This window comes from Phoenix dactylifera, chromosome 2, assembly GCF_051530095.1.
Source record: "Phoenix dactylifera cultivar Ajwa chromosome 2, Ajwa_hap1_PhDact_Kaust_v1.1, whole genome shotgun sequence".
Lineage (NCBI taxonomy): Eukaryota > Viridiplantae > Streptophyta > Magnoliopsida > Arecales > Arecaceae > Phoenix > Phoenix dactylifera.
In genome coordinates this window covers 31,173,282-31,197,538 of record NC_143191.1, presented here as the reverse complement: position 1 = coordinate 31,197,538, position 24,257 = coordinate 31,173,282, and the positions used below count along the sequence as shown (strand labels likewise).

The window sequence follows — 24,257 nt, the reverse complement described above, 5'->3', positions numbered from 1 at the left end:
CATTCTTTAAATAATGACATCATGTTTCTGGATAGCCGTAACTTTAAAATTGTTGAAGTCAGAGCGAGAAAGTGAATTCAATAAATCTCTTTTGCTCACTCAAAAGTCTTTTTTCATGTTCCCAGGAAAGAGATATGATAGAGAATTGCTAAATCTTCTTAGAAGTCGTTACAACTGTTCATCATACAAAAAATAAGACTTTAAAATTTAATACATCGTGCCTAGTAAAATCAGGTACCATAACAACTAAAAACTTCAAAATGCTATGCCTCATGGATCCTTCATGGATTCCAAAGAAGGTGTTCATACAAGCGGCAAATATTTCTTGTTCAAACAGCTAAACAAATTAACCATATCCAATCCATCTTCCTTGCACTAAAGGATCTGACATCATCACTTTAAACCTGTTGCAATTAGTGTAACTAGCATCATGTTGAACTAGGTTCTTCATGCATTCAAAATAACCGCAGTATATAAGCAAAAAGTTGGGAAAAGAATGACTTTTCCAGATTGTAGAGTTAGACTTGCCAATGAATATGAAAGGTAGTGCCATTATAAACATAAAAAGTCTGAATAAACATAACACAAACAATTCATAGACCAAGGTGGGAAAAGGATGCCAGAAAAAAGTAATGATCGACCACTTTAAGCGACAAAACTACCTATAATTCAATTCCAGAAGACAGCAGCGAACAGCTTATCACCAACAATAATGATAGAGCTACAGCCTAAATTATGAAGAAGCTAATTAACATACAGATGCATATACTAAGAATGTAAACAGCGAACGAAAGAGTTCTTCTCTTTCCCTTTTTTCATGAGCGATGTGGATTGCTGCTCCCATGGGACCATCGCCTGAAAGTGGAGGCGAAGAAATTCCTCCCCACCAGAAAGCCCATCCTAGCCTTCCATGGACATGATCGACCATTACTGCTCGACGGAAGCTCCACAGAGGCCATCTGATCCACCATCGCTGGAAGCAGCTCGCTGCCATTATCTAGAATTCCACTCTCACTTAATGTCGCATCTGGTTGCTCAATTTGGCTAACAATATCCAAGTTGACAGCCAGTGTTGCCCTGCTCGCTCTTAACCACTCAACAAATTCTGGCGTCACCCCCCGGCACTTCTTCACCTTCACCTTCACCAGCTTCGGGCACCCCTCCGCGAGGGCCTCCATCCCCTGGTCCGAGACCGGGCATCCTTTGATGCAGAGCTTCTTCAAAGCCGTACATTTGGCAGCGATGCAGGACATCTCGGCGTCCCCAAAGGTCTCGCTGCCACAGAGAGCGAGGCGCTCCAGGTTACGGCAATTACTGGCGATGAGCCCCAAACTTAAAGTCGTCGGATTGACCCCGATCAGGACCAGCTCCTGAAGGTTGGGGCACCGCCGGGCCACGACCATGAGGCCTTCGTCGCCGATCCGGTTCGTCTTCCATCCGTCGATGTGGATCTTCCGGAGGAGACGGCACTTGTCGGCGAGGGTCGCGAGACCAGCATCGGTGCATTCGGGGATCTTCACAAGGTGGAGGACTTCGAGATCGGCGCAGAAGGAGAGGGCGGCGAGGCCACGGTCACTGAGCTGGAGCTTCTCGAGGTGGATCTCAACAATCCCCGGGACGCCGTCAGCGATAGCCGCGAGGAGCCGGTCCCAGTCGCCGGAACATCGGGAGAGCTTGAGAATCTTGATGTTGGGGCTGCCGGCGATGAGGGGGGCGAAACACTGGCCGTTGTAGAGCTCCTTGAGGCAGACAGAGCGGAGGGAGGTGGCGGCAGCGCCGGGGCTCACGGGGTCGGCGGAGGCGTCGGAGAGGCCGCGGAGGCGCTTGATGGAGAGCTCCTCGAGGAGGGCGCACCCCCGGAGGACGGCCTCGACGCCCTTGGCGCCGAAGGTGCAGGAGCCACAGGAGAGCTTGCGGAGGTTAGGGCAGTGCTTGGCGAGGGCGGCCATCCCACGCTCCGTGATGGCGCGGCAGGCGCGGAGCTTGAGGCGGGTGAGATTGGGGCAGCGGACGGAGATGAGAGCGAGGGCCTCGTCGCCGATGCTATCGGAGCGGCGGTCGCACTTGAGGGCGAGCTTGCAGACAGCGTCGAAGCGGGCGAAGACGGAGGGTGCGACCTCCAGGAGGGCGGCACGGGCGTCGAGGGAAAGGCGGTGGCGGCTCTGGCCCTCGACGGCTAACCACCGACGACAGACGAGGGAGCACCGCTTGCGGTCGCCAGAGCCGAGGGACTGGAAGATGAGGGCGAGGCACTCGTCGGGGAGGTCGGCCGTGTGGTCCCACACGGAGCCGGTGGAGTCTGTGGAGATGGCGGCCTCCGGGATCATCGTGGCGGACGGCCGGGGAGCGGCGAAGGGGGGTTTCGGGCGGCGGTGGCAGGGGGTGGAGGAGGACTGGCCCATCCACGGCAAACGTTAACTTATCCTATGCCGGAGGAGGCGGACAAAGAGGCATGGGCTCTCGCCCGCCCGCTCGCTCGCTCTTTCTCGGATCGGTTTTTTTTTCTTCTCTCTGTCGGGATCCGCCGCTGCGTCCGCCACCGTCTCTGCACGGAGCAGAAACCGGACTTGAACTGGGTATTAAATTCAGTTTTTTTGTTTTCGTTTTTCTTGCTTATTTTGTTACTTTAATTATAAGGAGATCTCTCTCTCTCTTCACGCTTCCCAATCTGGGATTTTATATCCACGATGGACGATGGAAGATGGACGGACGTGATGGTAGGGGGAGAACGGAAGGGACCCGTCAACGAAATCATGCGCGTGGACGCCACTAATTGCGACATACGATGGTCAGCATGGCGTGCATTGACGCGGCACTAGCTATCAACCCAAATGCACCGTGGTTGCAGCTTAGCCTTCCCCGTTAAGCAACTCTTTGGTTTCTGAGACGTGCAAGTACTAACACCAGTTAATTGAGTCTACCCAATTTAATAGTTTGGGTCTGTGCACACACATCTCAAAGAAGGGCTTGAGATGCGTGCAAGCATGGAATTTAGACAAAAAAAAAAAAAAGAGAATAAAGAAACCGTGTTGGTTGATTCCAACTGCAGCATTCCTTCAAACGCCTGCCGCGCGCGGCGGGATTGCAATCATACACGAAGCAGCCATGTAATGAAGAGAGGAGTTAGTGGGGGGAAAGGAGAAAGGGGGGCGCCAGGTGTGATCATGGGAGCTTGCTTGCTTTTCGTTTAGAAAATGGACGGGTGGAAGCCATGAAATGCAAGGCCGGTCCACGACCAGGAGAAGATTCTCGATCATCAAAGTCTTTTCCCCGGCGCAGCAGTGCTGAATAAATTGGAAGAGAAGCCAATCCAACCATGTGTGGCTGTCATGGTGGTTCCGTTGGTTTAACAACAAATTATAGTCTAAGATGTAGCTTCCAAATTCCAATTGCATGCCCTGTAAGTTGGTGAAGGATTTGTTTTCTACCCCTTTTTAAGAAATAGAACGAGCCAACGAAGCTGCCGAGTGGGTGGTCTAACCACTCAGGAAGTCTTCTGTGGTCAGAGAAGAGAAGGGGGAGTTGCCTCGAGCACTCCATAAAATTATTTTTTTTTTAAATTTTATTGGATGTATTCATACATGCATTGTATAGCTTATATATAGAGAGAGAATAAGATACATGGACAACATAGGTCATACTGTGGAGTAAGGCCAGATTTTAACCCAAATATGGGATTTATATAAAAAAAACTAGCAATTTATACTCGAAAATGATCATATTGTATAAGTGGGACTTATATATAAAACAGATACTATTGTAATGCGAAAGGCTCACATGGAATTTTATAACCCTGTATGACCATGGGATTCCTTGAGGTGGGGCGGTTAGAAAATAGACAGCTATTAAATAAGATAACCGTTCATTTTTTGATGATACATCACCCCCTTCAAAACACCACACAATTGCAAGCACCAATCCGGCATTTGATTGGGCCGCCGGGTGTTGGAACCTTTTCCTGGCCACCGCCTCTCGTCATCCTCCACTCAGTGTTATTTAGCTTTCTAACTCGCGCTGTGGTCCAAAACGAAGTCGCCCGTCTTGGATCATATGATTTCCGAGGCTACGGGTAGTGGAAGGACGCTTAGGGCCTGTCATGGTCGTGGCTTTATTCCCATGAATGGCCTAAAGAAAAGTATACTATGTGATGGGTCAAATCTTCTATTGTTCCACCATTGGAGTACGGTCCCTTCTGCTCCACAATGTAACATTGCCGTCTGGATTGGACCTTCTATTTCACAGACCACAATGTAACATTGCCGACTGGATTGGACTGACTGGGTCTGATACAATGGATCTCTTCGGGGTTTCAGAAGTTTCGTAGACTGGACCGGAACTTTCTGACGGTTGGATTTGTAGAGCATACCTTGAGTTTTCAGTATCTAAAAAATCGAATCCATAATGATATATAAGATACCGGTTTAAATTCAAATCTATCTGGAAGATCAGTTTAATTCTATATCGACTTACTTTATTATATATATTTCTTATAACTTTATTGAATATTCGAAAGATGAATGTATTGGAGATTTGAACTTATGAAAAGAAATTGCACTCTATAATTTCTAGTTTTTATTAGTTAAATTTTGTATCGTTTCTGTCTGTGCACATAGATCAATAAATCAAACTATATAAATAGTATGTTCTATTGTTCTTCTCTTGTTCTTTTCTTTTTGTTCTTCTTGTTTCGTTATTCTTTTTGCCTGCTGAAGAAGTAGTATCAGAGCCTTAGCCTTTTTTATTAGAGTTTCGCGATGACGAGGGCAAAATTTGAGAACGATAAGTTCAATGGCGCGAACAATTTCAGCATCCGACAGATTAAAATGTGAGTCCTTTTGGTACAACAAGAGCTATAAAAAGCATTAGAAGGCAAGGATAAGTTATCATATAGAATGTCCAATGGAGATAAGGAGGAGATGTTAGCGAAGGCACATAGTACAATTCAATTATATTTAGTAGACAAGATACTCCGAGAAGTTATTGAAGAAAAGGCAGTAGTTCGACTATAGTTAAAATTGGAGAGTATATACATGACCAAGTCACTTACAAACATATTATACTTGAAGCATCGACTCTACCACCTACGCATGAAAGAAGTGCGCTCGTAAAATATCATATAGAGGAATTCGGTAAAGCTATTTTAGATTTAAAAATATCAGTGTACCAATTGATGATGAAGATCATGCTCTTATTTTATCGTGGACACTACCACCCTCTTAAGAGAACTTCGTTGATACCATGTTGCATGGTAGAGAATCTCTTTTATTTAGTGATGTAAGAGATTCCTTATAATCTAAATATTTGAAGAAAAAGGACTTCGGGAGGTATTTGGAGAATCAAGAAGAATGTTTGATTGCTAGAGGTAAGAGCAAGGAAAAAAGTTCTGGCAATAGGGGCAAGTCTAGATCAAAGTGAAACATCAAAACATATGTTGTTTTCACTGTCATGATGAAGCCTCATGAAGGTAATATTAGAAGACTTTGTCCAGAGAGAAAATTAAAAAGTAAAAAAGAGAAAGACTGTCTTTGAAGCTAATGTTAGCATGGCACAGAAAAATTCCAATGATATTAGTAGTGAGGTTATGTCAGTCAATGTCAGCAGCTTTAGAAAAGAGTGGATTCTTGATTTTGGTTATTCCTTTTATATGACTTCTAATAGAGATTGGTTTTCTACCTATCAGAGAGAAGGAAATGATATGTTGGGAGACAATAAATTCATTGCGATTGTTGGTATTGGAACAATTTGAATTGAGATGTATGATGGTACTGTGATGACCTTAGAAAGTTTAGCATGTTATGGAATTAAAAAAAAAAATCTAATTTTCTTGGGTACTCTAGATTTTTAAAGGTATAAGTATACTGATGAGAATTGTTTGCTAAAAGTCTTTAACGAAGCCCTTATAGTGATGAAGAAAAAGTTGGTTAATGACTTGTATCACGTACTAGGTAAAAGAATAACTGGTAATGCAATGATTTCTTCATCATTAGGGTTATCCGATACGAATGCTACCCTGTTATGGCATATGCATTTAGAGCATATGAGTGAGAGAGGAATGATGATTTTGTCCAAGAGAGGGCTGCTTGATGGTATGAAGATAGGAAACCTGGACTTTTGTGAAAATTGTGTATTCGACAAGTAGTGCAAGGCAAAGTTCGGTACCAGTATTCACAGTACCAAGGACATATTGAGTTACATCCATTCAAATTCGATAAATGTTGGTTGATCGTATATTTCATTATAGTTATATAATTCAAAGTATCATTTCCTATTCGATCCCTTTGAATTCCATATTCGAAGTTGTGATCGGATCTATTCATTAAAAAGAATCGATTCGATACATTTCTTATGTACCCATAGGTGCTATATTGGATTTGAATCAGATTTTGGATCAATCTATATTGATTGATTGCCTCCATTATATTGTTGCTAGCAAATACCGCTATTTTTAGTTTTGGATCTTCCAAATCATTCCCGCAATAGTTTCGGACCGATTTTTTTCTGATCCTTCGATAAAAAGATTCATTCAGACCTTTGGGGTCCCTCTTCGGTTGCTTCAATGAGTGAACATCATTATTTTTGATGTTTATTGATGATTGTTTTAGAAAGTTTTGGATGTAGTTTCTGAAACACAAGGATGAAGTGTTTGTTAAATTTAGTAGTGAAAAACCTTGGTTGAAAAGTAGACCGGATAGAAGATTAAAACATTGAGAACTGATTATGGCTTGGAGTACGGTTCAGGCAAATTTGACAAGTGCTGCAAGAATGAAGGTATAGTGAAACACCATACTGTACAAGGAGCATCACAGCAGAATGGAGTTGCAGAATGGATGAATAAGACACTCATGGAGAGAGTTCGCGGTATACTCTCAAATGTTGGACTTGGCAAAACTTTCCAAGCTAAAATAATTAGTATAGTATGGCACGTGATAAATCGGTCTCCATTAATTGTAATTGAGTGCAAGATTCCGCATAGGTATGCTCCAGTTACTCTATTAATTATTCCAATTTGATAATATTTGGTTGCCATGCATATGTTCATATGAACGATGGTAAACTTGAACTGAGGGCAAGAAGATGCATAGTCCTAGGTTATGAAAATAGGGTGAACATATATAGATTGTGGTGTACAGATTATTCCAAGTCATCCAAACTTATTATTAGTGGAGATGTTAGTTTTGATGGGACTGCTATGTTAAACGAGAACAAGAAATCCATTGACAGTGCAAGTGTAGATCATGGTGTTAGTAAACAGCTGGAGTTTGATGTTGAAGCTCCAGGGAGAGTATTACAAAACTCTTAGTTCAGCCTAATGAGACAAATATACAGGATTCTATACATGATGATACGTCCCAACAACAATGGCAATATAATATTGCTACTAGCAGGGGGAAGGCAGATTAGATCACCTTCACGATATGTAGACATTGTTGCTTATGCTTTTGCAGTAGTTGAGAATATTAAGGGTAAGGAACCTTCCTCATATCAGGATGCAATTCATAGCAAGGAATCTACAAAATGGGTCACAACCATGGATGAAGAGATTAAGCTGCTTTCAATTGACAAGTTCAAGCATTGCTTGGACTTGTTGGTGTTTACAGAGGTTGATGCCCTTAGGGGTAGGTATGGAAGAGATGGTGAAAAAAGTTTCAATATATTTATTTTGGGAAATTCAAGCCAAAGAAGAGATTTGTCGAGTATACTCTGAGTTTACAAATTCAAGAAAATCGAGTCCAAAATGACATAAGACACTAGTTCAAGTCCAAAGCTACTTAGAACATCAGTTCAAGTCTATCAACTTACTTTATTATATTTATCTCTTATCCTAAGGAAAGAGATCAATTGAGTATCATAGAGATTGGGTGTATTGGAGGCTTGGATTTGTGAGAAAATTTTATACTTCGTAATCTCTAGTTTTTTTATGGTGAAGCTTTCATATAGTCTCTGCCCATGGATGTAGGTCAATAGATCGAATCATATAAATATTATATACACTTGTTCTTTTTTTTTACCTTCTTATTTCATTATTCTCCATGCCTGTTGCAATATAATTCAATGCGGCCCAGAAAAGCGTAGGCATTAGCGATGCATGGTGGATGAAAAAATTTAGTGGAAGCGTAATCATGATTCCTTCCAATATCCAGATTGTGGAGAAGAAATAGTTGAGATTGATACAAAAGATAAGCAGCAGCGCTGGACTTGAGAAGATGTAAGACCTCTCGCAACTTTGTTTAAAAAGTATATATAATGCAAGAGACAATAGAGGTTGCAACTTTGCATGGTTAGAGTTTTAAATATTTTGTATTGTATGTGCTAAACCATTTCTTCTTTTTCCTAATAGCTCATTTGTATAGACTAATGAGATATACAATATCATAGCCTACCCCAGCACTAAACTATTTGTAAATCAAACATGAATCTTGATTCATGAAAAACATAAGTTTATGGATCGAGGATTGCAGGCATGCCAAATAAAATAGATAGATATATAGCTAATCAAGAAAACCAGCTTTGATGCCGTAGGAAAAGAAATTAAGTTTTCTAGTAGAGTATGAATATTGCAGAGAAAAAATACTATGAAGAAGCTGGAAGCAATAACCCATAAGTGAAAAAACAACAATAAAAATTGATTGCATAGAAAATATATAATTGAGTACGTCGACAAGCATTCTTTAGGGTGGAATTACTGTCATGCTAGAGAACAGATATACCAATAATGCTTTAGGATGTAATTTGATGCTTGGTTGATCTCCTTCAAGATGGAATGGGATGTCGTGTTGGAGAACTTTAGGTCAGGTCATGGGGTGCAAAGTCCTCTTCATACTCATCGTGATATATGGGAGAGGAATAGAAGGTTTTTCCAATGTCAGGCAGTTAAGAATCATATATGTGGAGCATGTATGAGAGTGTACGAAGCATTCCTTATCTTTCTATAATATAAATTGGTCGTTATTTTCAACAATATCTTTTTTGATGGTTTCTTGTAACCCTCTCATTAGTAATTGCTATATATATATATATATGTCTGATGAAAAGGGATAAGACAGTGCACGTGTATCGAAAGACAAATAGGACGGTAGATTGGAGGCACTCTCCTCGTCTTTGTGTCAGATTGTAGCTCTTGATTCTGCTAGTTGCACCTTCATTATACAGCCGTTGTATCTAAAGAGAGAGAAAAAAAAAAAACAAAGCGAGCTTACATAAATGATGTGGCTCAAAATGAGTCAGTCAATCAAAAGACAGACACATGGTACATAGAGATTCAGTTTTATTTAGATTCTGATTTATGGACTGATTTAGATAAGTAAAGCCCAAATAGCTTTCCATTCATCCAAAGATTTTAGAGCCCAAATCAAAGGCCGAGGTACCAAGTACACATATGTACATGCATAGGCACTCTCTATTCCCAATTTTTCTAGTCTTCTTGCATTTTAGTTAAGCATTGAAGGATCCAACTAGAGCCTATTTTGGCAAGTTATTTTATTTTATTTTTTGTTTAATGTACAGAGCAGCGCACCAGGGACCACTATATTTCCGGAGTGCTTATCAGTTAGGAGCCTTCTCACCGCTGGATCCAATTTTGGTAGTAACAATAGACAATTCTTGATTGCTAGAGAAGGCATTGGAGGCACGCCTTATGGGATGACCTAGATGACATGCCCCCTTCCTCTCATGCCAAGCGACATGGATTGGAACTAAACCGACCGACATGTCCACCTTAAGGTCGACCTAATCTTTAGGTGACTTAGGTGGTCGTCTAAAGCTCCAGCCCAAAGAAGTCCTAAAAGACCTCAAAAACAAAATAGAAAGAAAAAAAAAAGGCTCTATATGAGTTCGCTTTAGGCTCGTCCATCGCAGAAAAGATCTTAAAGATAAAACGGCCTTAGGTTCTAAATACATTGGGTTGCTTTTGATCCACCTTCTCTAACGCCTAAATGCAGCCAGCCTTAGAGAGTCCTATTTGCCACCGACTCGGGTGAACCAAATCCACGCAAGGCCACGGCGGTAACTTCCTCCTCCCCAGAGGTTTTTCACATTTTTATTGTGATTTGGTCCAGTCAGACGCCATCATCTCCTCGCTCGCATGGCCTATGCGGCGGCTCTCCTATTGCTGAGAGGCGCCCCTCTCCTCCGCGCCCGCATCCCGCGCGCGGCCTTCCCGCGTCGCTTCTCCGCCTCCGGCCTATCCGCCGCCGACGAGCCCCAGTCACCGGAGACCGCCGCGTCGGCGTGCGAGAGCATTCCCGTCACCGCCAAGGGGCCGCCTCCGCCGCCGCCGTCCAAGCAATGGGCCGACCAGCCCGAGTACAGGAGGTGGAAGGATAGACAAGAGGAGATCCTCAAAGACATCGAGCCCATCACCATCCTCACCAAGGAGATACTCCACTCCGACAGGTATTTTTAGCAACGAATTTATACGACTTACAGTGTTTTTAGTTGATTAAGGGGTATTGAATCATAGTGGACCAAATGGGTTTTTCTTCATTAGTTGATTCTGTGGAGAATTTGAATAGGGATCGTAAAATAATGCCGTTACGTGAATTTTCATGGAATTGCTAATCACTCGTTCACTGATAAATCTGTCAGAGCATCACTAAATAAATAACCTGACATTACATGTGAAAGAATTTCCACATTGATACTTTCTCAAGTTTGAACCCTTAGCGGTTTTGTTGGGTAGTCAATAGTCATATTCATGGTCTTAGGTATCAAGCAGAGGAGAAAAATGATCTTGTTTGAAGAATGGCCTCTGGAACTCTGGAAGCAAAGTTAAATCTGCCAGAATGAACTATTGCTTCATGGAAGACATTTCGGATTGGGAGCTCTTGATTGTGCTGGACAACTGGACCAGCTATAATTTGCACTAAGAGCTATAATTTGCCCCCTTAGTGCAGAACCTCAATTAGAACAAGGGTGAGGCTATGATTTAGGGTTAGGAGTCTAGTCAACCTTGGAATAGAGGATGCGCAGATGCATCAACACCAATACCAAGACTTACAAAGCATTTATCAAGGTTTCAAATGTAAAAAAAAAAAAAAAACTAGGAGTAGATAGCCAACTAGCCTCAAGGAGAGTAGTAGCAACCAAAGGATTTCTTCCAATATTTCTGAAGCCTTCTTCTTAGTGTCATAATTCAAATGATCTATCATAGACCCATGAGAGAACTTGATAGGAGTTGAACCTAGACACCAAAAAGAACTCGTTAGATAGCAATTGGTTGAAGTTGCCACTAGAAGATAAATAAAAGGGCAAATAAATCAATGAGCAACAGGGTTGATCATGAGCAACGGGGTTGATCATTCAGAACTTCTTCATTTGTATAGTATGAAGCAACAGATTTTTGAACGCTATCATACCACATGAAATCAAATTGTTCATCCAAAAGAATGGTCCCTGTGGGATCTTAAATCTACCCCCAATATGGTTAAAACATTCCAAAGGGAGATAGTGTATTAGTAGCAATTGATCTTCTTACAAATGCATATGTTTATCAGTATGCTTATCTCGTCATATCCACCATACGGGAGAGGGTATTTTTTGTCTGTCATTGGCTTCTAGCATACCTAAAAATGAATTTTTTATTACCTTTAATAGCTAAGAACCTTTGATTCAGAGGCCTTGTTTTTCAACTGCTTCAGAATGAAAAGTAATGAGCATAACAAGCTCCACAATTTGCATGCTGACATACATCAATCATTCAGGAAAATAGCTCCTGCATACGTTTTATGCTATAGATAATAGCTCAAAGACAGAGAAAACAAGATATAGAAGATAATGAATAAATTGGAAGTGGAAGAGGATAGAGAGTTATACATGGTTATAGGAAGGATGAATAAGGCAAGCATATTTGGAGGTGGTAGGAATAAGTTGTTTTGACAACGGAAAAAATATATTAAGAAACAGGAGAATATTGTCAAAACCTGAGCAGCCCAAATGTATCAGGTATATTAAGGTGCAGAGGTGGAAGCAGTAACCAAAGTAAGGGGAGTAATATTGTGGGTGGGTTTTGTACTGTTGTTACAAAATTCGGCACCATGGTAGGTAGAATGATGACACCCTAGCCTAGCTACACATTTGTAGAATGCAATATCAATGGCATAAGTGCATAACAGATAAATGGAATCACAATGTAGCATGACATGTCAACTGTATAAGTCAGTTTGAAAGAAGGCAAGGCAGTGTGGCGTAATATGGATGGTACTCTTATATGGCAGTGAATATAGCAGTGCAAGGATCATGGTATGAGACAACAATGATTGAGGTGATGCGCCAAAATGTGTTGTTTTGTATGGTGATGAATGAAGAATTCAGTATCCTAAAACTTTTTTTGCCCTATCTTTGACTCCTGTGGCCACTGGGTTGTGGTAAAAGGTTTTGAAGATGGGTTAGATGTAGAAGATGATAACTCATGGTTGGTAGAATGATGAGACCCTGGCCTAGCTACACATTTGTAGAATAAAATATCAATGGCATAAGTGCATAACAGATAAATGGAATCACAATGCAGCATGACATGTCAACTGTATATGGCAGTGAATATAGCAGTGCAAGGATCATGGTATAAGACAACAATGATTGAGGTGATGTGCCAAAATGTGTTGTTTTGTGTGGTGATGAATGAAGAATTCAGTATCACTAAACTTTTTTTGCCCTATCTTTGACTCCTGTGGTCACTGGGTTGTGGGAAAAGGTTTTGAAGATGGGTTAGATGTAGAAGATGATAATTGATAAGACAACGATCTAGCTCAATAAGAAATAACATTGATTGGACTATATCAAGGTCAAGTATGGACATGGTCTTAATGGCTTCTGAAGGTTGTGAAATTTGCTGCTGAAGAGGCGATAACATAGCAAGATGGTGATGAATGTTGTGATAACGGGGTTGTGGCAAAGGACTGCTACATGGCAGGAGTTCATTGTGGCCATTAAATAGAAAAACTAGGAATTAGAAAGAAGGAAGAGTAAAGTAGAGAGGAGAAAAGTTTGTTCAAGAGTATTCGTCCATTTTAAACATAGATTTTATATGAATCCGGTGAATATGAAACATGTAAGAATTTTAAGATGAGGAATGGCATAGCCTCATAGCATGTGCCTATGCAGATGCATGAGTATCTTGTAGGTCCCCTTTTCTTTTTTGCCTCTTCCAGATATGTATCTAGTGTAAATAGAAAGAATGCAAGAAAGCTGTAGCTGGAGTGGTTATGGACAATTTGATTCAATCGGAGAGAAGGAAGATTTTTCTCAATTTACTTAACTCGAATCTCTCAAAAGAAAACTAGAAAAAGATAGAAAAATTGCGAAAGTAGGGCTAAGTCTCTTTTTCTTTCATTGATGATTCACACCTCTAAAATTGAGGTATATAACCCCTATTTATAATGCTAGTGAGGTCCTCTCTTTTACAATTTGGGTTGGATTCCTTTCCTAGTTCAAATTGGATTAGATCTCCAAAAATAAATGACCCATAGAAATAATTAAAAAACTAAAATTCTAGATGAGATAGAACTTGACTTTTACCTCAACTTTGTCTTCTGTCGCTCCGCCTAATTCTTCATGGATTGAAATATAACGTACAGTCAAAATCTTTTTCGAAAAGAAAAGTTTCAGTTTAACTAGCCCGTTTTAGAGTCCAAATGATGGAATTTCGATCTGATTCAACCTCCTAGGGAGTTAACCCAAAGTTGTAGATCTTGAAAAGCTGCCCAATTTTAAAAAAAAAGAGATCTTCTTAATCAAATGTCGTATGACCAAGTTATGGCCTTCTAAAGTTGGGCACGTGATTTGGCTTTCTGATATAGCGGATCTTGCTCCTGGACCTATCCGGCCTGCTTGTAGTGACAAAAATATTTTATATCGAGTTTAGTGATCCTCTTGAATACCTATAGTGGCCAAAGTAATCCACATCGCGTCTGGTGATCCTTCTGGATATTCGTAGTAGCCAATATAGTTCACATCAAGTCTGGTAATCTTTCTAAATACTCTTAGTGACCAAAGTGGTCCATATTGAGTTTGGTGATCCTCTTGGATCAGAGCTTTCTTTCTTTAGGGGATTTAATTCCTGCTAAATAAGAATTGAAGATGGAAAAATATCTGTTTTTCTGCTTCATGACTGAACCACTTAGTTTTGCTCAGAGATAGAGTTGTCGGTGCTTGTGTTGAAGGCATCGCCAATCAAGACATGATCTCGGTGAGTTTGGTTGTCTTCTCTTCTAATTGTGTGAGACGTTCCATCATCTCATCATCCATTGAGATAGAATTGGTAGTCATACTTGCCTTTGTCTTTCAATATACTTCAAATACGGATAGCCCTTCTTCTAACTGCTTAGCATCTGGACCATGCACTAAGGCTGCCATAGATATAGAGGACCGAAGCTCTAATACTAACTTGATTCGATCAGAAAGAAGGAAGATTTCTCTCAATCTGCTCAACTCAAATTTCTCAAAAAAAATTAGAAGAAGATAAAAGAATTGCGAAAGTAGATCCTAAGTTCTCTTTTCTTTCGTTGATGATTCACATCTCCTGAATTGGGCTATATAGGCCCTATTTATAGTACTAGTGAGGTCTTCCCTTTCACAATTTTGGTTGAATTCCTCTTCTAGTTCAAATAGGATTAGATCTCCAAAAATAAATATGATTAGTAGAAATAATTAAAAAAACTAAAATTCTATAGAAGATAGATCTCGAAGTCTATATCAACTTTGTCTTTTGTCGCTTTGTTTAATTCTTCATGGATTGAGAGGTAATATACGATCAAAATCTTTTCTGAAAAGGAAAGGTTTAGTTTGATAGCCCGTTTTGGAGCTTGAACGATGAAATTTTGGCCCGATTCAACCACGTAGGGGGTTCACCTAAAGTTATAGATCTCGAAAAACTACCCAATTTCAAAACAATGATTTTCTCAATCGGACATCGTATAACCAAGTTGTGGCCTCCTGAAGTTGGGTATATGATTCGGCTTTCTGATATGGCGAATTTTGCTTTTGGACCTTGTCCAGTCCTACTTGTAGTGGTCAAAGTGTTTCACATCGAGTTTGGTGATCCCCTTAGATATCGTTATGGCTAAAGTGATTCACATGGAGTCTGATAATTCTTTTGGATATCCGTAGTGGTTAATGTGGTTTATATCAAGTCTGGCGATCCTCTTGAATACTTGTAGTGGACAAAGTGGTCTATATCGAGTCTGGTGATCCTTCTGGATTATAATTGCATATGATAAGGATATTATGACTACCTTCTAGGTGCTTTTGGGCAACATGAACTAATACATGGAAAAGTTCAGCGGCATTGAATAGGTTATAGGGCCATGACGTATAACTTCTTGATGGTACTTGATGTATCTTGTATACCCACAGACATGAGACTGATAATGTATTAAGTCAAACATGCTTCTTATAAATAAATGCATGTTCGGTTCTCCATGTGTCTGATGGGCTATAAGGCTACACATACACACACAAATTGGCCACGAACCTTGTACACATGGTTCCTTATGTATCAGGTGACTACCTGCCATGACATTTAATGTCTAATATGTGAACTCACGTGCAGGGGCTGCCATGTGTCTAGAAGGTCATTGTTATCTTTCTTCGTCAAAGAGTTCATATGCAAAATGCAAAACAAGGTGGTGAGGGTCCTCATGGGCAGAGGCTTCATTGGTTGGAGAGGAAAACAGGTTTACGACTTTTATGGGGATTCTCTTAAACGGTGTAGGCAGATAAAAATTAATTTTGGTGATATGAATACTACAAAACTAGGGCTGTACTAATTCCCTATTTATGACCTTTTTTTTTTTGGTATTGGTGGGACAAGAACCTTCCACTCTGAACAAAGAGTAAGTTGACTAACAGAAATATTCTTTTCAGCCTGGGGCTTTCTCCCCTAAAGCCTTTACTCTTCCCACTCTATATAAACTCTTACACACCCATCATATCATGGAGCTGAGACTTATTTGTTACTTTGACATAACTTGTCATCATCAATCCGAAGATTATGGAGAGCTTGTAAGGTAACTGAAGGGACAAAATGATGAGAAACCATTTTAGAAGGCTGGTATACAGAGCGTACTCAAGGTTTTGGAAGATGATTTTTATGAAAAACTGGTTTATCCAAAAGGTTGATTTGGCTATCCTACAATTTCTGTTCAAAGTGTCATATGTTTATTATGGTTTCTAATCCTTCTATCTAAACAATCTTGGTTAAGGAGTAAGTAGTCAAACTAAACATTTATAGACTTGGCTCCTGGATTTAAAGAATCAAGATATAATGGCAATTGTCAGGGAATTGATTGGTGGAAGCTAAAAAGAGCATGGGTCGCTGTATCGGCCCGAACCGGGCAGTATAGAGCATACCATACTGTACCGACACAATATTAATGTGGCATCAATATGGGGTCCGGTACCGAGACGGCGAACCTTGAAAAAGAGTTTTACACTCTAACTTTTGATAAGCTCAAAATGATAGAAAAGGTTAAATTTGAAACTTTTAAGCATTGTAATTTTGATCGTTAGATGCATTTGGAATTGTTTTTGGATAAAAAAGTATAGTTTAATCTTAGCGATAATGCTGTCTTGAGTAAAATAAGTTTAAAATGTCTTGGTTCGGTCAGAGGCTGATTTTAGCAAGCCATTTGAATTATGTTCCAGATTGATTTGGACCTCTTAGTATAAGTTTCCATGAGGCTCTGGTATCATTTGAGGAATCTACTAGCTTTATTCTTTTTGTATTTGTACTTTTCTTTTCCAGTCTCAGGCTTTTAAAACCAGATAGATATGGTAGATGGTGGTAAGCTGACAATATGCATCTTAGTTCTTGGTGCGTTCGCAAAACTGCTCTTCCAAGTGCTGAAAAATCGCACAAGTAGTAAAACTCGAAAGTTCGAGGTCGAATCCTCAGAAAACGGTCTATGTATTATTAGTGTAATTTCAGATATGATTTCAGATGGTTTCTAGAAATTTAGAGAAATTAATTAATAGATTAAGTTCAATAATATGGAGAAGGTTAGGGATCCGGAATCCTCCTTGACAATATTACTTTTAATAAATAAACTCGGCGATTCTCGATTAAGGATCAAATAAATAAAATAGTTTTAATCATGGAATATATCAAATGAATACATGAACTCAACGTTTAAGCATTCATCGTGTCAATTACGACTATGACAAATCAAATACTAAAGCAATCCATATATCAATAGACATATACCATAACAGATCTATCTACAAAATAAATATGCAAGAATCCAAAACATACTAATGGATATAAATTAATTAGAATAAAAGTTTAGAGTTTACTTGAGGAAAGCAACATGACAAGGGTTCATCCATCAGCCTTTGCCAAGGGAGTTAACCGGCCATTACAAACATCACCTCCTCTTTGTTTTTTTTTTTGTTTTTTTTCGGAAACAAAGTATCCTCTGTTTTTTAGTGGGAACAAGAACAACCCTCGATAGAGATGGGACCTCCTCTTATCTAAACCGAAGAATCCTTCAAATGGACGCACGGGAAGCGGCTGTCATCCGGGAGAATGGACGCGTACGGATGGGATGCTGGGATCTGGGACACGGAACAGATGCATGATGCAGGGAGATTGCGGAGGAGGCGATCGTCCGGGATGCGCATCCCGGCTGGCCGCGGGATACCCGGACGTGGGATCCGGGAGGCTCGGACGTGGATCCTAATCCGTAAGGCGGACGGCTGGATCAGAAGATGATTCGTAGACAATGGGAATCTCGGATTGCGGACGCGGATGAATGCTGAAATGGCTGAAGAAGAAGGCTGTCGCGGGATCTTTGGCATGCATCGCGGGAGGGAGCTGATCGCGGAAGAATTTGCTGCTACTGCATCGCGTAGGAGACGGACGCGGAGGATCATGCGCGGGAGGCTGGGAACGTGGAGGGAATCCGAAAGGATGGATCGCAGGGCCTTGGATGCGAGAGAGTCGCGGGAGAAAGTTGGGAATGCGGTGCCTGGGGGATCTGATCGCGGATCCGGAAGCATGGGACGCGGGATCTGGGACACGGAGGATGCTCACGGACGGCTGGGAGGAGGGCGGAAGAAAAGGACGGCTGGGATGCGGACGTTGGAAGGCTGAAACGCGGATGCTGGGAGGAGGGCGGTCGTTCGAAATGGGCTGTTGAATGCTGTGAACGTGGACGACTGAGATGATGTAGGAAACTGGGAGATCCGATTGCGGATCCGCTGCTGTGACCCATTTCATCCTTTGGATCTTCTCGGCTTGATGAATCTAAGCCCCTGGATGTTTCATTGAGCATTGCCTCCAAATGGCTGCCATGTATCCCTCGAGTGCAAGTGTGCTTGATGAATGGTGGGTTCGACTACACCATGGCGAAGTTGAGCGTGCGCGGCCTGGGTTATGCATCTTTCTAGACCCAATCTGTACTAAATGCACATTGTAACTTTGATTTACGATCACCTGCACCCAACAAAAATATAATATTAAATCAGCGATAATATCGTTATCTATTAGCAATATTACTAATTTAAGTAGCGTGTAGATCACACTTTTGTGCTCTCATCAGTTCTGAAAGCTATCTGGCTTTTTCATTATTGGTGATAAGTACCTTGTGGCAACTATCAAAATCGACCAAAGACGAGCCACTGTGAAATAGAACTTCAAAGTTCTCGTGGTAGTGTTTAAAACAAAGATCTATGTTTTGATACCATGGAACATGAGAAGCAAGGTTGAAGGATTGCAATGATACCTCAAATGCTAAGGGGGGTAAATAGCTCCATATTTAAGATTATAATGACTATGGCCCACTTAAGTAGTATAAAGATATAACATGTACAGACATAGTACTAATATTGGCATAAATGCACAATGTTATGCACCAATCTCTTTAACAAATGGATAAAAAAGTTCATCTGGTTATCTCTAGAACTTTGCTTTCATGAAATGACAATCATATTGAAGTAAAATCTTAGCATTTTCAAGAGTTCACTATTAGCATCCCATTCTCAAACACCTTATGCAAAGTTGCATGATAATTCTCTATTATTACATAGTAATATCATTGTTCATGATTTTGTCATTTACATAACAAGTTGGAGCACATTTTGCTTTGATGTTCAAGATGCTTGATATTTCCTTTTTCCGTACTACTACCTAATCCTTGTAACTTTTGTTTTGAGTAAATATTTGGATAAAGATATGGGGAACCTTGACATGCATTTCTCTGAATCTTCGCTTAGGCAAAGGTTTCTGGCTCCAAACAAAAAATGGATATATATATATATATATATACTGGTAGATTTAATTTTTTTTATTTGCAATACTGTGTTTTATTTGTCCCCTGAAAATGCTGCTTTTCTATTAGAACATGAGTTCTTTAAGTTGGTACGTGAGTTGCAATAAAAATTTGGCTGCTAATGGGCAATATCCAATTAGTATAAGTGTCATTAGGTAGCAAGCAAAAAATAGCATGAGATCATTTTTTTTTATTTGATAACTGATGTAATTTCTACTTGTCCATTTCAGAGGTGTCACAAGTTTATATGATTCTGTCTGAGACTTTTGCTGCCCTTTACATACTTGAGTTTTTACAGATACAGGGATGGGGAACGTTTAGATGCTGAAGATGAGAAGGCAATCGTTGAAAAACTTCTTCCATATCATCCACATTCAGAAGATAAAATTGGTTGTGGCCTTGATTCTATAATGGTAAACTAACAACCTGGTTATGATTTTGTTTCATTTTCTTTGTTTTGGTACACATTTCCACAACCACAGACCACCAATAGTTGGTTTTTTTGACTTTGGAAATGCCTCCACTTTATTCGACAAGAGTGATGCAAAAGTATTAAAAATGCTCATCATGAGATATCCTATGATTGGATATTCTTATTTGATGTGTTCCTTCGGGTTACATATTTTTGATTGTATCGCATAGTCATAGAAGTTAGTTTCAATGTTGAATATATAACCTAAAAAACATAATTCCTCCTTTTGAATGTGCTGCAATGCAGAGACATCTTTGATGACATTCTGTTTGTCTTGATTTCATCATCAGGCCAGTACATCTGCAGAGAAGACCTTAAGATAGAAAATTGTGGCATATTAACTCCAATGCCTGCATGTGCATATTGTGTTTAAGCACCGCCTATATTATTTTATCTCTATGGAAAGACCTTATATTTAAAAATACTAACGGTAATTCAGTAAAAATCATACTTATAGTACATAACATATTTGCATTTGGTTACACATACATTGATTTATTGCATCTCTTAACATGAAATTAAGGTGCCTGGACCGTTTTCTTAAAATATCTGGATGGAAAGAGATGAAGTTAGGATTGTTGGAGGTTTAGCCAAGGATTTCAGTCAGTCCATGTGCTACATGTCATATGATGTCCACACAACCACCAGAATGATAAAGGGTGCATATTTGCACTGGCCTGTATTAATGTGTTGATGTGTATTGGCCCGTATGATAAGAATGACACACTATGCCCTGTGCCAACAGAGGTTGCCATAATTGTGAAGCCGTCTATAATGCAAGCGAACCAACTCAAAGTTGATTATATAACTTGATTTGAGCTATCTTTCATATTTTCCCTCTCTTAGAGCCCCCAATCTCTTTTAAGCTTCACTTATTTCATGTAACTTGTTTTTTTAAATTCAATGTGCCTTTAGTATGTTTAAAATGATAAAAAAATTGGAAAGAGTCTAGAACAAGAGGAAATAATGCTTGATATGGCCAACTGCCTTCATGCCTTAGCGTAGGAAAATACTTAGCCAAATTGACTTGTATGAGTAACTGAGTAGTGCATGGGAATCACGATCGAATATAAAAAACCTGTTCAATTAGGTGTCGCATTGACTGTTCTTCAGGTGCCAGCCTTCTGTTAGTTTCTATCATGGCTTTATTAACAATGTGAGATGTGGTTTCATGGTTATGAAATGCTATGTGGTTATTAAAATTAATATGTTTATTATATGTTTCTGCTTTTTTATTCGAGGGAATTCTCTTTCAACCTAGATCCTTTTTCTTGAGCTACTTGGTTGCCCTACATTGTACCTAGCCAAGTTGAACATCAAAACAGTGCACAGAATAATTGTTCAATTATTTGAGTGGAAAACTTGTACTTGTGGGTGGAATAAATACTGTCAACATCCAGTCACTCCTGGCCAACAGCAATGTAACAACATATTCTGTTTTCCAAAAGCAGGAAAGACCACAGAAATTATAATTTTATTCTAAAAAATGCTTGAGATGATATGTGTTGCACCTATGGAAGACGCATTTACCGAGGTTCCAACTATTGTCTTTTTATATGATGAGTAGCATCTGAGATGGTGAGAGTGCCATTTAGCTACCCATGTAGCTGTGTGATGTATACAATAAATGTTGCATTCATCTTTTGTCCTTTATATGTAAATGCATTCAGGTGCTAATGATTTATAAAGATTGCCAATATGCATTTCTTTTTCGCATTGTTCTTGATGGATTATTTTCTCAAGTTCTAGTTGAACTTCTTGCCTGAGTATGCAGAAGAATCTGAGACTTCACATTGTGTGTTCTTGTTTTCTATGAACCAAATTGCTGTCATCGTTTTGAGCAATCACATTCTCCGTGTTCTTAGGTTTCCCAGGAAGCCATAGCAGGTTTGCTACTTCAAGTATGAAAATGCAAGAATGCCTGGAAATAAGTGGGAAATTATGTGTCTTGTTATACATGGAAATTCTAAGTTTTAAAAATTTAATATACAAAATCCAACTGTTGACTGCATCAATAATTTTACTTTTCAATAGATTTAATTTCTATATTCGTCAAGCTAATCTTTTTCTTCTTTTTTCTGAGAAACATTACCTCTTATTTCTCCTCGCTTTTCCATTCTGTATCTGTTATCTTGTTAAGCAGTTTACCTAGCTTATGTATACATAGAATAGTGGGAGATTTTTTTTCCTTTTCTTTATGCGTGCATGTTTGTTTGCACATAGAATAGGGAACTTTTTTGGATGGAAAAAAAATGTGCTTCTACTTAAGACCGATAACTGGTTTTTCCCTATTCATTTAGGATTATTTCAGGTCACAAATCTGGATGTACAGAACTCTAATGAGCATATTAGGTTATTGATAGAAGCTTACTTGATTTATGTTTTCAAAGGTTGATCGACATCCACAATTCAGAAATTCAAGATGCCTGTTCGTTGTAAGAACTGATGGTGTCTGGATAGATTTTTCCTACCAGAAGTGTCTTCGAGCATATATTCGAGAAAAGTACCCATCTCATGCAGAAAGGTTCATCCGAGAACATTTCAAACGTGGCTGAGGATTTTACGTACCTTGTCATTTATATATTTTGCTCGTCCAACCACGCAAGATTCTCACTGGTTATTGACATGGAGGACAGGTCAAGTTATTGGTCTCATTCCAGTTTTGCATAGTGCTTGTTGCTTCTGAATTCAGTTGCTGTTTTGTTCCACCGACCTAGAAAACTTATTTAGCAGCTGCAGCTCGGACCAATGTAATGAAATGAAATATGTTAGATGATCTTTTTTAATGTGTTCCCCGCTTAAATGCTTCTCTTGAAAAAATCGTGGGGTCACACATTATTCTTGTTGTAAAAGTTCGTGACATTGCTGATCTGAGGCAAAAAATAATTTTTACTGTACTGCAGCCTGAAGTTTGGTACTGAAGCTCGATGAATCTGATTAGTTGCTGTCTGAGCACCTTGATATGGCAAGAGTTTTTTTTTTCAGAGCTGCAAGCTAAAACGGATCATTTTCTCACATGTTCACACACTCGAGGTGCAGCAAGAGGTATGTATACTCCTTTGCCACCTCGAAGGTTGCTTATGTCTTCCATTTCTGAACAGTAGCTCCCGATACCATAATTAAAACAAAGTCTAGTTAATCATCTTTCTGATCTCACAGTATTCTTATGATATTCCAAGAAAGTCAAGTCTTTCAACCTTTACGATGATCCTTGTGGATGCCCTTTAAAATATCTGTTGAAGATCATGTCATTATTCTGTGCTTTCCTTTGGCTTCCCTTGTGTTTTTCATGCGCCCCTGCCGTGAGAGAAGCCTATTGCCTTGTGACGATGCCTCTACTACATGGCATCTAGCTAAACGCTCAATGGAATACCTCTGATGAATCGCATCATATTGCACTGAAAGAGAGAACATTGCAGCCTGATTGTTGGTTCACCTACGTTACTTTCAGGCATCAAATCCGCTCTTAAAAATCTTTCACCCTTGCTCTGATGCCCATCCATTTCACCTTCTCAGAGAGATGCAGATGACTCCATTAGTGTTTGCTCTGAAGCCGAGTACGGTTTGACCAAATTCAGGAAAGTGTGTATACGGAAGAGGAGAGCACCGTTGTTGGCTGGACCCCATAAAGAAAAACCGTTTCTTCTCTCAATTTTTTCGTCCCCATCTCACCCTTTCAGGCTTTTCCATTCCTCGTCTCCTGTACCAAACTGTATCTAGTCTCCACTGGACTTCATGTTCTTTTTATGTTGTTACAAAAAAAAAAAAAAAAACTAAAAAGAGTACGTATTGGAAACACGGCAAGCCAAAGTTTACTTACCACCTCATATCCGCAGGTGCTTAGCATGAAACTACTATTACGTCGAATCTGTACCTGATATCTTTTCCTTCCTTGAAACGATGAAAGGAAGGAACAAGGGATCTGGAAAGATAGGAAAGAGAAAAGTAGCCCTAAAAGGGAGGGAGAGAGAACGAAAAGGGAAAAAAAAAAAAAAAAGAGGCAGAGAATAATGGAACATGGGCTGTTTTATATATATATATATCTCTCTCTATATATATATATATATATTGATAAAGGTGCATGGTAATCGTGTATCCATCCATACTAGAAATTTTTCTTTGCAAGAAGAGTAATACTAGGCCTTTCACTCTTGAAGTGACTCCCAGTGATTTGGAAAAAGGGTAACCACGGATCGAGGCAGATCCCGTTTCTTCATTTATTTATGTGCATTGGTTAGTTATGATGAGTTTTGTTTTGACAAATTAGAGGCTTTTCTATGGTAATCAAAGTTAGCTTCGTGGGTTTGTAAGTCCTTCACTTTTTCCCAAGAGGGGAGCTCTGTCCGTCATTATTATTTGACTCTTCCTTCATGGAATAATCTAGCGAAAGGAGTAAAAGGTTGATTGCCATGCAAGTGACATTATTACTTGAGAGGGATGATCCGTGCTATTGTGGAAGCTGGGGCTTTGCAATCAAAGAATAAGGAGATGTCTTTTGTGTATTAAGATTCAAGTCTCCATGC

General features: G+C 39.8%; 1 protein-coding gene and 1 pseudogene across 4 annotated transcripts; one reads left to right on the top strand and one right to left on the bottom strand.

Annotated features, from left to right (window-relative positions):
* Positions 1–531: 531 nt before the first annotated feature.
* Positions 532–3,404, bottom strand: LOC103724360 (F-box protein At1g47056 pseudogene; annotated as a pseudogene). Its single transcript, XR_015975282.2, has one exon. The product of XR_015975282.2 is annotated as an F-box protein At1g47056 pseudogene (transcript).
* Positions 3,405–9,982: 6,578 nt separating this feature from the next.
* Positions 9,983–22,656, top strand: LOC103724359 (DCL-like protein). 3 transcript variants are annotated; one of them, XM_089928879.1, is made up of 3 exons: positions 9,983–10,392; positions 19,561–19,675; positions 22,035–22,109. In XM_089928879.1, the coding sequence occupies exons 1-3, from the start codon at positions 10,082–10,084 to the stop codon at positions 22,092–22,094; spliced, it is 486 nt and encodes a 161-aa protein (XP_089785005.1). In that variant the 5' UTR covers positions 9,983–10,081; the 3' UTR covers positions 22,095–22,109. The 3 variants fall into 3 exon arrangements, with proteins under 3 accessions (XP_089785005.1, XP_089785006.1, XP_008813811.2); XM_089928880.1 differs by lacking the exon at positions 22,035–22,109 and adding an exon at positions 21,958–22,025 and having other exon boundaries at positions 9,987–10,392; XM_008815589.6 differs by lacking the exon at positions 22,035–22,109 and adding an exon at positions 22,125–22,656 and having other exon boundaries at positions 10,007–10,392.
* Positions 22,657–24,257: the final 1,601 nt, after the last annotated feature.

Bases quoted from the DNA above. Each gene is read 5' to 3' on its own strand.
- LOC103724359 (XM_008815589.6), top strand. From the start codon at position 10,082: ATGGCCTATGCGGCGGCTCTCCTATTGCTGAGAGGCGCCCCTCTCCTC. The intron at 10,393-19,560 runs GTATTTTTAGCA...GAGTTTTTACAG, and splicing joins GAGATACTCCACTCCGACAG to ATACAGGGATGGGGAACGTT. The intron at 19,676-22,124 runs GTAAACTAACAA...ATGTTTTCAAAG, and splicing joins GTGGCCTTGATTCTATAATG to GTTGATCGACATCCACAATT.